Raw genomic sequence first — 15,895 nt, 5'->3', positions numbered from 1 at the left:
TGCGAAATCCTACTTCCACATCCACATCTTCATCTTCTAATTCCGTGTCCATTGTATCTAAAGAAAATGATACTCCTTCATAACAATTGTTCATGTAATTTATGTATTAATCAGGTTATTTGTAATTATACTATAAAATGTTTAAATTAAATTATGGTCTCAGAAGATAATGGAAACGTATTTCTGTTATAATAACAAAAGAAAAGCGCAGTACATGTAATTAACATTATAAACCTGTATTTCGCTTTTCTCTATTGGCATTACTGAATAACATTCAATTTCTTTATTGCAGTAATCGTTATTCATCTATTTTGACTTCACAATGTCTTAATAGGTTAAATATCCATAAATATAGAATTATTAACATTTTGTGAGCGAATTTTAGGGCTATTTTACCTTCTTATTTTATTCACGAAATAGTCTTAATAAAATAATGTCACTCGAGGTCTGAGATTACTAATTGGTTTATTGTATACAAGAACGATACAGGCAGCCGAATAGAAAGTGTGAACTTCCATACATAGACTGATGTAATCGTCTTGAAATTTTATTTCACTTTCCAACGGGTGATATAGTCCCAAATTGAATTCGGCAATATGATGTGTTTAGCCTATTAAATTAATCAGATATACTTATTTGTAGAGTTTATTATATTTATTTATTGCACGCTATAAGAAACCTTGTAATTATATTTCTTACTTAATTACTGGCTTTTAAGGAACCCGCAGGTTCAATGCCGCCCTCACATAAGCCCGCCATCGGTCCCTATCCTGAGCAAGATTAATCCAGTCTCTACCAACATATCCCTCCTCCCTCAAATCCATTTTAATATTATATCGCCATCTACGTCTTGGCCTCCCCAAAGGTCTTTTTCCCTCCGGCCTCCAAACTAACACTCTATATGCATTTCTGGATTCGCCCATACGTGCTACATGCCCTGCCCATCTCAAACGTCTGGATTTAATGTTCCTAATTATGTCAGGTGAAGAATGAAAGGCGTGCAGTTCTGCGTTATGTAACTTTCTCCATTCTCCTGTAACTTCATCCCTCTTACCCCTAAATATTTTCCTAAACACTTTATTCTCAAATACCCTTAACCTATGTTCCTCTCTCAAAGAGAGAGTCCAAGTTTCACAACTATAAAGAATAACCGGTAATATAACTGTTTTATAAATTCTAACTTTCAGACTTTTTGACAGCAGACTGGATGATAAAAGCTCCTCAACCGAATAATAACAGGCATTTCTCGTATTTATTCTGTATTTAATTTCCTCCCGAGTATCATTTATATTTGTTACTGTTGCTCCCAGGTATTTGAATTTTTCCACCTCTTCAAAGGATAGAGTTTCAATTTTTATATTTCCATTTCGTACAATATTCTGGTCACGAGACATAATCACATACTTTGTCTTTTCGTGATTTACTTCCAGACCTGTCTCTTTACTTGCTTCCAGTAAAATTCCCGTATTTTCCCTAATCTTTGTGGTGTAATTATATTTCTACAATATAAAATTAATTTTCTTTTTCTAGTTGCGATTTGTGATGTGAGAAGAACAATTTTCCACATTTTTTCTGTGTTGTTTACATTCCACGGTCGCCCTCGGTAGCGCAGTTGGTATAGCGCTGACCGTCTATGCTCGAGGTTGCGGGTTCGATGGCATTTAAGTGTGTTTAAATGCGACAGGCTCATGTCAGTAGATTTACTGGCATGTAAAAGAACTCCCGCGGGACAAAAATTCCGGCACACCGGCGACGCTGATATAACCTCTGCAGTTGCTAGCGTCGTTAAATAAACCATAATTTTTACAGTCCACGATATCATGATGATCCGACATTACTGGAATACTGTCATATGTTCGTTTTATCTCTAATGAATCAAATTAAATATAGACAATTTCGGCAGTTCAAAGGAGGAAGGAAAAAACATCACTTATATGGCGCACAATGGGCCACATGACAGATAAACTCACCGCCATTGCTTGGCTGTATCCTACGACGAAATACTTCGAGCCATCATACACGGGAGATGCGCTTCTGAGGCCGAGTCCAGCGACGGAAGCGATGTTGACCACTGTGCCACCTTTGCCTCCTTTGTCTTTTCCCATGTAATCCATGGCAAGTTGTGTACCCCTCACAACTCCTCTCTAGAAATAAACAATTATAATTGAAAATCATTACAACGACATGAGTTTAGCTCGTGCAGTTACTGTTCTTACTTAGATTCCTGTGAAGTTTGTTCTATTTTACGACTCTTTATTAACTTGCGATGGTTGTCTAGCTTCTGAAGCAGATGAAGGTGACTATTACACTTTTACTAAGTCACACTACTTTTGACAATAAAACGGTACGAAAGGACGTACTTCAACCAATCATGGCTGCTTATCGCACAATTTTATCGCGTCCCTAGCATTTGTTTAATTTTATCGCGTCCCTAGCATTTGTTTATTTTTATCACTACCCTAGCATTTGTTTCTTTGTTTGCCAACATTTCAAACTGCACTGGTCTGGGCGTCAAAAAACAGAAAATTACAAACCACTCCAGTCGATGCACATCACTTTCAAATATGACTCGCATTGGCATTCAAGAACAAGAATTAATAAAGATCACTGGTCATAGCTATGCATCTTCCCTGAAACCCTATTTACAAATAAATGAAGAGCACCATTCGGAAATCCTGAATGAGTTGAGGGATACGCCATGTACATCACCGAGTTCACTTCTTTTACGCACACGTCCAATTTAACATCAACTGAACCACCAACCACTAAAGCATTCAAATTTGAAAATTGTACCTACTTTCAATAATTGTTTCTTTTAAAATTATTCATGTTCATTTTTTATTTCACCATCGTTAATTAAAATGTTTCTTGTTTATTTCATCATCCCTAATTAAAACTTTTCTAACACTCGTTTATATTATTTAGGTTATGTTATAGCTTCTGCTATATGATATTATGAATAGTCACGTATCAGAGATTGTTTAATACTAAGATTTATTGAAAATCATCTGTCAAGTGACGTTGATTACTGGGATCGGGATAAGTGAAGTGGACTGCAACTGTTTTAATAAAAATGAAACTGAATCAACAAAGTTTTCTTGACCAGTGACCGTCCACAGAGTTCAATGAAGATTCCGTAGTTGGCACAACTGATAAGAAAACAGCTATTCATAACACACTACTGCCATCTATTAGCGTAATATTTATAATGTTGAGATGGTACAAATTTGAAGACAGTGTTGTATTTTCGTAAGTCAATTAATATTTTATTATATTGGAGTACTTCGTTACTTCTAATCTTTATATACTTTCTTCTAATCGTGTAATAGTCAATTAAATCCCACTCGAGTTTCGATTTTCTCTAGATAAATCAAAACCTCTAGTGAGATTACTGTTGATAATCCACGTTCAGCGCCGAAAGTTAACCCAGCATTTGCTTTTAATGGATTGAGGGAAAACAAATGAAAAACCTCAGTCAGATAACTTTTCTCAACCAGGTTTTGAACCCAGACCCAATCGTTTCGCTGTCAGACATGCTAACCGTTACTCTGTAATGATGGACTCCCTTGGAGTGGAACTAAATTTATGGTCCCTAAGTCGTCGAATGATCAGATGCTTAAAACTATCACAGAATGAAATCTTCAGTATTCTGTACACAATTTAGATTTAGTTGTTGCAGCTGAGCGTTCGAGCCAAAATGTCCACTCACTACCATTGGCCGCATGATATACGGATCGCCCATGTCCCACCAAACGTAATTTGCGATAAAACAAAACTCGTAATACTGAAATAAAAGGCTTATCTTATTGTAGTAATTGCTGGAAATGGTGACATTCAAACATGCTTGACATCGTTTCAGCACATTCCCGGACACTCTCTGTAGTTCATTTTCACTTATTGATGTAGCCTGTACATAGGTTTTATACGTTCTAACTTTAACAATTTAGTGGCATGTTGAACTGAGGTATTTGACACCCCTACTTTCTTGGCTAATCTGTGGAAAGATTTCTGAGGGCTTCGTTCTAATCGAAAACCTATTTCATCTAATGCAAATCAAGATTTCAGGTATAACTCCCTGTAAAGTTGATTTGAATAATTTCGAGGGAAAAATTGTTCCGGAGCCGGGTATCGAACCCGGGACCTTTGGTTTAACGTACCAAAGCTCTACCACTGAGCTACTCGGGAACTCGGGTACGTTAAACCAAAGGTCCCGGGTTCGATACCCGGCTCCGGAACAATTTTTCCCTCGAAATTATTCAAATTATTCTATTTCATCTAATGTTCCCTTAGTTAAGACCGTTTATTCACTCGACGCGTCTTATTTTGAATCGAGCCTGTCTCGTTAAATATCTTTATGAGTCTGTATATTTTTTTCTTATTTGAAACAACACAATCGGGAAACGTCGTCTTAATTTACGGAAACACATTCTCTACATAATTTCACGAAAGTCTTGCATATAAAAATGCGTTGTTCTATATTGTACAACACAAACGCGCACAACAGAGACACATTGAATATTGACTAGAGAGCCGTGGGAACCTTCCGTACTAGCGAGACATAACTCCATGACTCGCATTAGTTCCGCGCGCTAAGCAGTCATTCCCAGTCGGGGCAAGTTACCTGGTTGAGGTTTTTTCCGGAGTTTTCCCTCAACCCAATATGAGCAAATGCTGGGTAACTTTCGGTGCTGGACCCCGGACTCTTTTCACCGTCATTATCACCTTCATATCACTGAGACGCTAAGTAACCTGAGGTTTTAATACAGCGTCGTAAAATAACCTAGTAAAAAAATATTCACAGGAACGCTTGATGGGAGGTCAGATGTTTACTGTTTTGACAATATGTGAAGTGTAAAGTGTAAATTCTTACCACATTGATGTCAAGTTCCCTCTCCCAATGTGCATCGTCGATTATTCCAGCATTGTTGATAACAATGTCGATAGTGTTGAAGGTGTCCTTTGTTTTTTTGAAGGCCTCTGAAACACCAAATTACAATAAATTATTTATAACAGCAGAGACCCAGAGTCGCTATAGTGTTGTAGTTGTTGTCAAGGACGTAGCCGCGTTGACCGAAGATAGCCGAATCAGCGTATTCCGAATCTCACCGGTCCGGTGGCATCAATGACGTCACGTTGCAGCGAAATAAGGAACAAAACTGCTGGAAGGATCGATGGCTGTCATGGCGACTGTACAAGTTGTTGTCTGTGCTACGCTAGCAAAATTTTGCGAAATTTTCGTATTCCCATCTCGTTCAAAGAAAAGGTAGCATAAACAATTTATTTCTTGAACCGGTAGTAATAACTGGTCCGTTGACATGTTCGCTCATAAGCCATTAACATATTGTTTTTACGTTGTGCTCATTACAAACAATACAGCAGAGCTAAAGCAGAACACACCGCCATGACACAACAGTGCACGATATTGTTCGTCTGCTAATTCCCGCCCTATGCAAGAACCAATCAGATTCACTGATGGCGGCTGATGGAGACTGCCACCACCTCTGCAAGTTGATGGCACCGGTGCGACACTGGTGGAGCATCAATGACGTCATCGGTGGAATTCGGAACACCGTGATGCCATCGGATTGCTCACCGGTGAGATTCGGAATACGCTCAATGATTCTCACCAGCGCAACGCGAGGGTAGGGGAAGCCTGCGAACTCGCGATATAGGGATATCTTGAACTAGCACCAACAGATAGCGCGCGTGTACTTTGAGGGATGCGCTTTGGATGTGCATTTGTTTTCCAGTATATAAAGATTGAGGATTTACGTAGTGTATTAGTATATTAAATACTCTTAAAAACAACTAAAAATGAAAAATTCTTGTTGTGTTGCTATATGTAAAAACCAGGCTAAGCTTTTCGCCTGCAGTCAGGTCCCGAAAGATTCTGAACATTATGCTTTCAACCTTAAAAAATAGAACGAATTAAATTGTAACTAAAAAGTGCTAGCTGTTAAACAAAAAGACTTTTTCAAGTAAGGAATTGCTGACTACAGTTTAATTTTGGAAGAGGGCAAAGAAAAATTGTAATAAAAACTTATGAAACCTCGACAGCAAGCTATGTTAGCTTAGATTATATTCAGTACTTGTAGAAGTCTCCGAAGTTTACACCTGCATTTTACAATGAGACGATACTAGGCCTACAGTAAACTCTCGATGGGATAATTATTACCCAGGAACGATCCGTAGTGGAAAAAATATATAGGCCTATAAATAATGTAGGCTATGTATAAAATAAGAAAGTAAGGGGAACTTGATTCCAAAAATCCATTTCGTGAATAATGCCTTTGATATAGACTATTAAAAATCATGTTTTAATTCAAATTTTAAATATTATCCTACATATTCAAAAATGTAATCCTATTTTTCACATACTGTACTTACAATACTAATGATTAAAGAGGCAATATTCACCTTCGACAAAGTAATTATTTTTTTATTCGTTCTCAAAGTTCTTATTTAGGTTCATAAACATTTAATTTACTCGTATCTGCAGTATATTCTCCATACTGCAGATTTCCCCATCCATCTCTTAAGGGGAATCGCTCAGTATTAAGACAAATTTACGCTATTATTTATTGTAAATTAAATTAAATTCTGATGTAAGAAAATACTGAATTAAATTAAATTATACTAGATTCTACAAAATAATATAAATATAGCCTAATTTTGACACCCACAGAAAACCAACAAACGGAGGAACGTAATGAACTGTAGCATATGACATAATATAGCCCTACAACATGTTGTGCCTCATGGAACGCCCCTGCCATCTAACGGTAAAACTTCGCATAAGATATCCCTATTGAAAGACTAGTCAGCTCTCTGTGAACAAGCATTCTTTTTGTTCAGGAATTAATTTATGTGAGAGAAATGCAATGAGTGTTTTCTGTTGAAGGGAAAAATGCTGATTGGAATAATAACCGTACTTCTTTGCTTCAAATATATTTATTTACATCTTACATTTTGGAGGAACAAACTGCGTTCTCTTCATAATAAGTTCATGAATGTTTGCGTTAATTTTCTTAGCCGTCATTAACCGAAGATAATTATACAAATGTTTATTCGACATTCTGCTACGAATATCTTTGTTAATTTCATTAATAAAAATGCAGCTTCACAAATATGAGTCGTCGCGAATAGTGAAAACACAATTGCAACAAAAGCACCTAACGTAGGAAATCGTTCTTGCCTGAAAATTGCGTCTTGCCTTATTGTTCGCCTTGCCTCTTTTACGTGGAGGATGATCGTTATTAGGGTCTACGCTCTTCACTCATAATTTATTAGATTTCAGATGTTAAACGTAAAGAATACACTATTAATCGCTGTTAAAATTAATGACATTCACCTAAAATGTAGGTATACAAGAGTAGTAGCATACAATAAGCAGTCCACACCTGTGGAGTAACGGTTAGCACGTCTAGCCGCGAAACCAGGTGGCCCGGGTTCGATTCCCGGTCGGGACAAGTTACCTGGTTGAGGTTTTTTCCGGGGTTTTCCCTCAACCCAATATGAGCAAATGCTGGGTAATTTACGGTGTTGGACCCCGGACTCATTTCACCGGCATTATCACCTTCATCTCATTCAGAAGCTAAATAACCAAAGCTGTTGATAAAGCGTCGTAAAATAACCTACTAAAAAAAACTACAATAAGCACAGTATGGTTATATCAACTCTACTCCGTTGAACACAATACATGCGCTTTGTTTATATTTCTCTACATTGTCGATATATATTCGGTTTCTGCAATGGAAGACTGATCTCTGATCAAATAGGCTACTGATCTTTCTACAACAAAAATAGAACTGATGGCCAATCAAAGCCTCCTTGATCGCCAATCATATTTGATCGGTGTTTCTGCAACGGGCCTTAACCATAAATACGAGTATTTGTTAGTGATAAAATCCTAGATCATATATACCCCAGTTAGGTCTGCCTTATAGGCTTTGACGGTAACAACTTTTGTCAGGTTTACTACGCTGCCATCTAGTTGTTACATAAGGAGTCACGTCATAATTCCCATATGAATTGCATTAGCGACTGTACTGCCATCTCGTGTTCGTTTACGGCGAACGGGTGGCGATCCTGGCGGCTGTTCTCTTCAAAGTGCAAAATATTTTAACATAGCGATGTCCTATCTGGTTACATAATATATGATCTAGGATAAAAGTAAATCAACTTTTGTTGACAGAAAGTTGTTTCCCAATTGTGAGATGAACTTACCTTCCAAGTTGTCTTGTTTTGTCACGTCTGTTTTAATGAATATAGTCTTTCCTTTTCCAAATTCTTTATTGAAACCTTCAATTGCAGCTTCTCCCTTCGTGCTGTCGATGTCACATATTGCCACTCCCTGGAGATGAATTTTGGAATCAAATTAAAAAATAACTCTTTATAATATATAGGCTATATAAGAAAATAAATATTAAAATAGTTATTGTAATATTCATTATCATTTTGACTGAAGTTCACATTTCTTTAGGAATGTAACTTCGCAGAAATTACAGTTAACGTGGCGAATATGATACATTTACGTACCGCTATTTATCCATGTACGTATGTAAGTGTGTATGTGTGAATGTACTTATGAGTCGGCATTGATAAGTTCTTAACCTACTCTACTCCGTTTCTTTATACATAGGGAAAGTTCCCACCGTTGATTTCAAACGTTAGGGCGAACCTTGCCAGTCAGAAGAGTTGGGGCTATGCTGTTGAAAAATAGATTAACAGTTGCTGTGTATGTCCCAATAAATTTTTCCAATGAAATTGTTTTTATTTCTGTGAACAGTCCCTGGCGAACTTATTTTTTTACGACCCTCGTAATTGCAGTCGAGTTGTCAAAATTTGTGTAAGCACTTCTTTTGATATTACTGACGTGGTGAAAGAAAAAAATTAACTTTTTTATCTGCCCCCCATCAGAATGTTTGCTTGTAAGCCTTTTGCAAAATTATAGTACTGGTTACTGTTTCATTCAATAACAATTTCTCCCTTTTGAGTGTTTTTCTTTTAGTTTTGGAAATAGGTGATTATCTGAGAGGATTAAATCTGGTGAATAAGGGTTACGGTCAATCAATTCAAAGGTAACTTCATCAATTTTCTGCAACACAATCAGGGACATGTAAGCTGGTGCATTTTCTTGAAAGAAGGTACAAATATGGAAATTTTACCGCGAAGTTTCTCCAAGATTTTTTCCCAAATCTATATTAATAATTAAGAATACGCTTCCTGCTTTGTCTCAAAAAACCTGGTCGAGAGAGATATTTACTCGTGCATAATCCCAGCGATGACTGAGTGGCCTAATTTAACAGACTTTCACATAGGTTTTGCGGGTTTGAAAAATCCATAGCTCAAGATATTTTCGGAATTCTCCGGTTTCCTCATGTTAGGCATTAACATCATTTCGTCTCTGAGCGATATTCCGTAGTACTGGGTGAACAATCCTTCGCGCGCCTGCATTTTCACGGTTTTATGACTAGGCGGCGGAATCAGCTGCTAAGCATTTCGTCTTCACCGCGCTGAAGTTCGTGTCAGGCGTTAGTGTGAGTTTTCCTCTTGCAAGATAAGCACGTAATATAGTGTGTTAATTAAGTTAATATGGCTCAATTCAGGTATTCTGCACACCGAAGAGTATTCATGTATGGTTCATATTTGAGTACAGAATCGGCTTATGCTGTAAGGAGATTATTTCAAGAGAGATTCCCTGAGTAAGTAAATTGCTTTTACTTTACTTTTTAAGTATTTATTTTTAAGCGCGTATTAATATTTGTGTTTTAAGTGTGTATTAGGTCTAGTAATTACTTACGCGACAAACTGTAGGTAGATTTACTGCGGACTTCCTAACACTCGTTCACCGCGGTTATAGGCTTGACTCGCCCAAGGCCCGCAAGCAGTGGAAGCGGGCGCGCGGAGGATTGCTCACCCAGCATTTTTCATCACCGGCTGGCGATGTATGAACGAACAGAGTTACTTGTTTCGAAGTTTACAGAGACAACGAACCATTGCGTAGTCAACTCTTACATACCTTAGCGCCGTTCTTTAGCAGTTGTTTGGCTGTGGCCAAACCGATGCCATGTGCGGCTCCAGTCACTAGCGCCACTTTGTCCTTCAGATCCATCGTGTCTTATGCGAGTTGAATCTGCACACAGAACGATGTTATACTGCATTAAGAACAACTTGCACTTTAAAACAGCGAGGAGCTATCAGGAAATGTACAAGCTTATATTTCATTGGGTTATTTTACGATGCTGTATCAACATCTTCGGTTATTTAGCGTCTGAATGAGATGAAGGTGATAATGTCGGTGAAATGAGTCCGGGGTCCTACACCGAAAGTTACCCAGCATTTGCTCATAATGGGTTTAGTGGAAACACGTGAAAAAACCTCAACCAGGTAAATTGCCCCGACCGGGATTCGAACGCGGGCCACCTGGTTTCGCGGCCAGACGCTCTAAACGTTACTCCACAGGTGTGAACTACAACCTTATTAATTTTGTACTTCCTTTAATTATTATGTTCTACAATTTTTATAAGGATAATTACACTCGATAGTTTCTCAACTGTACTCAAATTTAGATATTTAATTTTGTAGGTCATCAGCATGATTATACGAAATATCACTCCCAACATATTTAAGATTACTACTTCTAGCTTAATATGGCCGTGAATTAAATAAAATTCTATATTTTAGAATATGTTCAATTTTCTTAGCTCAATTTTATATTTTGAATAAAGAGATGCAATGTGCATTCTCTGTTAACTTTTGTATAAGTTACACCTCTTGATATTAACGCAGTCATGTCCTCATTCAAATTTTAGCGTTATCGATGAAGTTTCCACACCTGTGGAGTAACGATCAGCGCGTCTGTCCGCGAAACCAGGTGGCCCGGGTTCGAATCCCGGTCAGGGTAAGTTTTGTCCGGAGTTTTCCCTCAACCCAATACGAGCAAATGCTGGGTAACTTTCGGTGCTGGATCCCGGACTCATTTCACCGTCATTATCACCTTCATCTCATTCAGACGCTAATAACCTGAGATGTTGATACAACGTCGTAAAGTAACCTAATAAAAATCGATGAAGTTTTTTGAATAATTAAAGAGTGCCCTGCAAAAACGAGGTAGCACCACTTTTACAAAGCTGAGGAAAATAACAAACATCTTTCTAAAAAATTCAAATTTTAACTAATCTTCTTTCCTTTTTTTCAGAGTATGTCCTAGATACCTAGTAGTTTCATTTTATCACGCACTCATTTATTACAGTCAATAATTTAGATCAGTAAAATATAAACAAATAATGGAGCTACCCTCTTTTTACAATAAAATTGTATATAATGAGGCACATTTTGCACTGAACACACATTTACTGTGCGAATATTATAAGCTAGAACACAATACATAGCATATATATATATATATATATATATATATATATATAATTAATTTCAAGGGGTTATTCTTTCAGATATTTCAAACAACAGAGTTCAATACAATTTTGCTCGTTCTTGCTTCCTTTTGGAGAAAAGAATTGTTTTATGTTAAGCATTTCATAGCGTGTTTTGGGAAAGTCATTGATTTAATTCCCAATATGCTCAATCAATTTAAGAGAGCAGTATATTGTGATAATGAATTATTTAAAGGATTTTAGTTTTGTCCTTTAAATGTGCAGAAATTTGATCCGAACAAATGTAACCTTTTAAAATTCCTTTGCAGAATGAAACGTTAAATTTCATCTGATAAAATTTCAGCACATTTAAAGAACTAAACCAAAATTCTTTCAGTCATTCATTATCATAATATACTGCTCTCTTTAACTGACTGAGCATATTGGGAATCAAAATCAAGAATTGTTTTGCCAAAACACACTATGAAATGTTTCATATAAAACAATTTTTGTCTCGGAGAGGAAGCAAAAACGAAAAAAAAAAAAAAAAAAATCGTGTAGAACATTTTGTTTGAAATATCTCAAAGTATAACACCCTGAAATTAATGACATTACGTACGGTTCTCCATGTATATATCTCCAGGAGCTACCTCCTTTTTACAACGAAACTATTGGAACTCACACAGCTCCAATTCCACTGTAACTTACTACCAAATGTTCGGAATGACACCACAGTCTAGTATATACAGTCACGAAGCTCAATACGTAGTAAATATGCATCCATAGATAGTTGCTAACCACTACAGTCTCTACTATCGCCTCATTACAAACAATGGGAAATAGTACCTGCAAGTCTATTGTTCCTAGTACCCTCAGCAACTGAAGCTTCGTGACTATATATTACTAGATTGTGGTCACACCGTTACTGCACTAAACGATGGGGCATATTTTTTTAACGTATTAAACAAGCAAAACATTAATTTGACCAAAAAGTGGAGCCATACTCTTTATGCAGGGAGCCCTTCAATTTTATTATTACTAAAGTCATAATTTATATAAAGTCATAATATATATAAAGTCATATATTATTTAGCGAACTTGGGTGAGAGAATGGATGATACATTTTCCTCGATCTTTCTCGTTAATGTACATCTGTTACACTGCACCTCCGGCTACATTTCAATTGTAAAAGAGGACATTGTGTATGATACATTTTTTAATCTTATTTCTAGGTTCATTGCCCTCAACCTGTCTTCAAACCGCGAACTTTGGATCCACTGGCATTTATGTTAAGAAGAGGACTGCCGAGAGCGATTACATTCATGTAAGTTTTCTATTTTTTGTTATACATCTATGAATTTTCATACGTAATTTTTAATATTTATGCAGATAAGAAGAGAGACGTCTAAAGACCCTTTTACACCGGCGTAACTTTGTTGGCAACATAAGTTGGAAATAAATCGTATGAATGTTGACAAGAAATGTTGACAACATTTTTCTGCTACAACGTGTTTAAACCAATCAACATTATTGTTAGAATTTAGTTGAGTTCAGGATGATGAAAGACGAATATCGTATGGGATATTATGTTTTGTGCCATTTTTAGGAATAAATTTCTTTAGTTGGGATTCCTAATGTTTTCTGGGAGTGTGTGTGTTTTGTTTAATTATTAAGGATAAAACTGTGGCGCTAGATTCCTCACCTTTTTAACTTAATTCTTTTCATATTTAACTCTTCTTAAATTTGTTTTCATTCATCATGTTTTTTGTTTCTATTTTCATAGTTCTTACACTTAACATACCATAAAACCAGTCGATCTTTTTACATTTCTATTAAAATAACTATAGGGTATTTAACATGACTATACATTTAAATTTATTCAATTTGTAATACAACTAATTTTATTTGTTTTAAAATGTATTTCAACTAATTATATAGGGCCTAAACTTTTATTTTTTTACTACTGGAGCTAAATGACAGCTGTGAGCAGTACGGGATGTAGATACATGAAATTAAGACGAAGAGCATGGTCATATGAAGAAAAATAAAGAAGATAAACTTGTGAATTCTAAACGAGACAATAGAGCAAGTGGACAGCTTCAAATACTTGGGTTCCACACCTGTGGAGTAACGGTCAGCGCGTCTGGCCGCGAAACCAGGTGGCCCGGGTTCGATTCCCGGTCGAGGCAAGTTACCTGTTTGAGGTTTTTTCCGGGGTTTTCCCTCAACCCAATATGAGCAAATGCTGGGTAACTTTCGGTGCTGGACCGCGGACTCATTTCACCGGCATTATCACCTTAATCTCATTCAGACGCTAAATAACCTAAGATGTTGATAAAGCGTCGTAAAATAACCTACTACTCAAATACTTGGGGTGTAATATAAGCAGTAACATTTTAATAGAAAAAGTACCATATCCTGCAGATCTCTAGAAAAAGAAAAACTAAGGAGGAGACTGGTGAAGTGCTTTGTATGGAGTGTGGCATTGGTGAGGGAGAAACATGAACATTACCCTAGATAATATATTTATGTATATAACAGATTGATCATGCCTATGTTAAAATCGGTAGCAATTTCAAGAGAACAACCGCCAGGATGGCCACCCGTCCACCGTAAACGAACACGAGATGGTTGTACAGTCGCTAATGCAATTTAAATGGGAGTTATGACGTGATTCCTTATGTAACAACTAGATGGCAGTTGTTACCGTCAAAGCCTATAAGGTAGAGCATTCTGTGTATATATGATCTAGGCCATTGTGACGTGAAGAGAAGCAAATAGAAGCGTTTGAAATGTGGATATGGAGAAGAATGGAACGTGTGAAGGGGACAGACAGAATAAGAAATGAATCTGTGTTGGAAAGAGTGGGTGAAGAAAAGATGTTGCTGAAACTGATCAGGAAGAGGAAAAGGAATTGGTTGTGTCACTGGCTGAGAAGAAACTGCCTATTGAAGGATGCACTGGAAGGAATAGTGAACGGGAGAAGAGTTCGGGGTAGAAGAAGATATCAGATGATAGACGACCGCTGTTCTGCAGTTGGTTACCAAACAAAATATCAACAACGTGAGTTGGTTCCCCATGTTCAAATATCAACAACGTGAGTTGGTTCCCCATGCTCATATATCCAAGGCTGTACCTTTGGTGTTTTTCTTGTTACAATATCAACATGAGACGTCATATACTTACGCCTTCAATTCAATTAAACAATATGTAAATCCAGTTGTTGTTTATGCCGACTTCGAAAAAGCAATCCAAAATGGAATTTCAAACGTATTCCCTAATGCAAAACTGAAAGGTTGTACGTTCCATCTTGCACAATCTTGGTGGAGGAAAATTCAATCCTTAGGTTTGAGTGCGGAATTTAAAAGTAAGGAATCTGAAATTGGTCAGCTTCTAAAAACTATATTCGGACTGCCTTTATTAGCTCCTCTAGAAGTTGAAGATTGTTTTGTTAATGACTTAATGGCTGTCAAACCTATAGACGATCGATTGGACTAGTTCTTTGATTACCTCCTCCATACTTATATTACACAAACAAGTGAGCATCCACCTCCAATATGGGCTGAGTTTACTTCTTCCTTAGAGCGAACAAGCAACTGTTGTGAATCTTTTCACAATAAACTTAATGCGCACTTTTGTGCCCCACACCCAAATATATTTGCACTTGCAGATGCTCTGAATGAGGTTCAGTGCGATACTTACATTAAACTTAGGAGTAAAAGTAAATGTAGGCGTAAGATAATGCGACAAAAGGAAACTTTTGTGAAAGATTGGATAGAAAAGCTTTCCGATGGCAGTGTAAGTAGATATGCATTCCTGCGACACGTTTGTTTCAAATTTTTACCAGCACAGAAATAAAATTGTGAAGTTATTAGACGCAGCGTGTCCGCCAAGCACAAAACATTTTAACCTGCCTACTACTGTAGACAGTAGTTGACAGTCCTAAGTCTGTATAAAATGGGAAGGGAAATGTCTTCTGTCTTGATCTAGCGCGGGAACCAATTGCAGTACACAGGAGAAATCAACCTGGAACCAACTCGATTATAGCTCTGGGACGAACTGGGAACTAATTCACAGATTTGGGAACCAATTCCAGTACAGCCTAGACGACATATGGAGCATATGAGGAACAAAGAGGATGGCAGAAAATAGGAAAGAGTGGAGAAAACTGGTTTTCAGTGAAAGACCTGCCCTTGGGCAGAATGAATGAATAAACATGGCTACCATCATAAACAGATGTTATTTATAGAAGTTTGGCTCCCTCATTCTGTTTTTTTTTTCATCACTGATAATAAATTGTGAGTCAACAATTCATTGCTTTATCATTATGAATTATTTACATTTGCGTGTCTTCAAAGATTACTGTTATCTTGATTACTGGCAAACAAGAAAGAATGATAGGTCACGTTAACGAATTACTATGTGCAACGACGAGAGGGTGAAAGACGTGTAATGGTTACAGTGCACAAAAAATTGCTTTATCATGTTAGCACCACAAATCACGTATTGTGTTATCGCAC

At 37.0% G+C, this 15,895-nt stretch overlaps 1 protein-coding gene across 4 annotated transcripts in view; it reads right to left on the bottom strand.

Annotated features, from left to right (window-relative positions):
- The window catches only part of LOC138703664 (15-hydroxyprostaglandin dehydrogenase [NAD(+)]-like), a 161,302-nt gene that overhangs the window by 76,534 nt on the left and 68,873 nt on the right, over window positions 1–15,895 (bottom strand). For 2 of the 4 annotated variants that reach the window (XM_069831733.1, XM_069831734.1), the window contains exons 2-5: window positions 10,022–10,135; window positions 8,227–8,353; window positions 4,871–4,977; window positions 1,971–2,144 (exon numbers count right to left, since the gene is read on the bottom strand). The exons of 1 other annotated variant lie outside the window; for it this stretch is intronic. In XM_069831733.1, coding sequence (XP_069687834.1) covers window positions 1,971–2,144; window positions 4,871–4,977; window positions 8,227–8,353; window positions 10,022–10,114 — 501 coding nt within the window. In that variant the 5' untranslated portion in view covers window positions 10,115–10,135. The remainder of the gene's footprint in view (window positions 1–1,970; window positions 2,145–4,870; window positions 4,978–8,226; window positions 8,354–10,021; window positions 10,136–15,895) is intronic. One more of the 4 variants, XM_069831735.1, reaches the window with a different exon arrangement.

This window comes from Periplaneta americana, chromosome 7 (genome assembly GCF_040183065.1).
Source record: "Periplaneta americana isolate PAMFEO1 chromosome 7, P.americana_PAMFEO1_priV1, whole genome shotgun sequence".
Lineage (NCBI taxonomy): Eukaryota > Metazoa > Arthropoda > Insecta > Blattodea > Blattidae > Periplaneta > Periplaneta americana.
The sequence above is the reverse complement of the archived record's forward strand: the minus strand, read 5'-3'. Positions and strand labels throughout refer to the sequence as shown.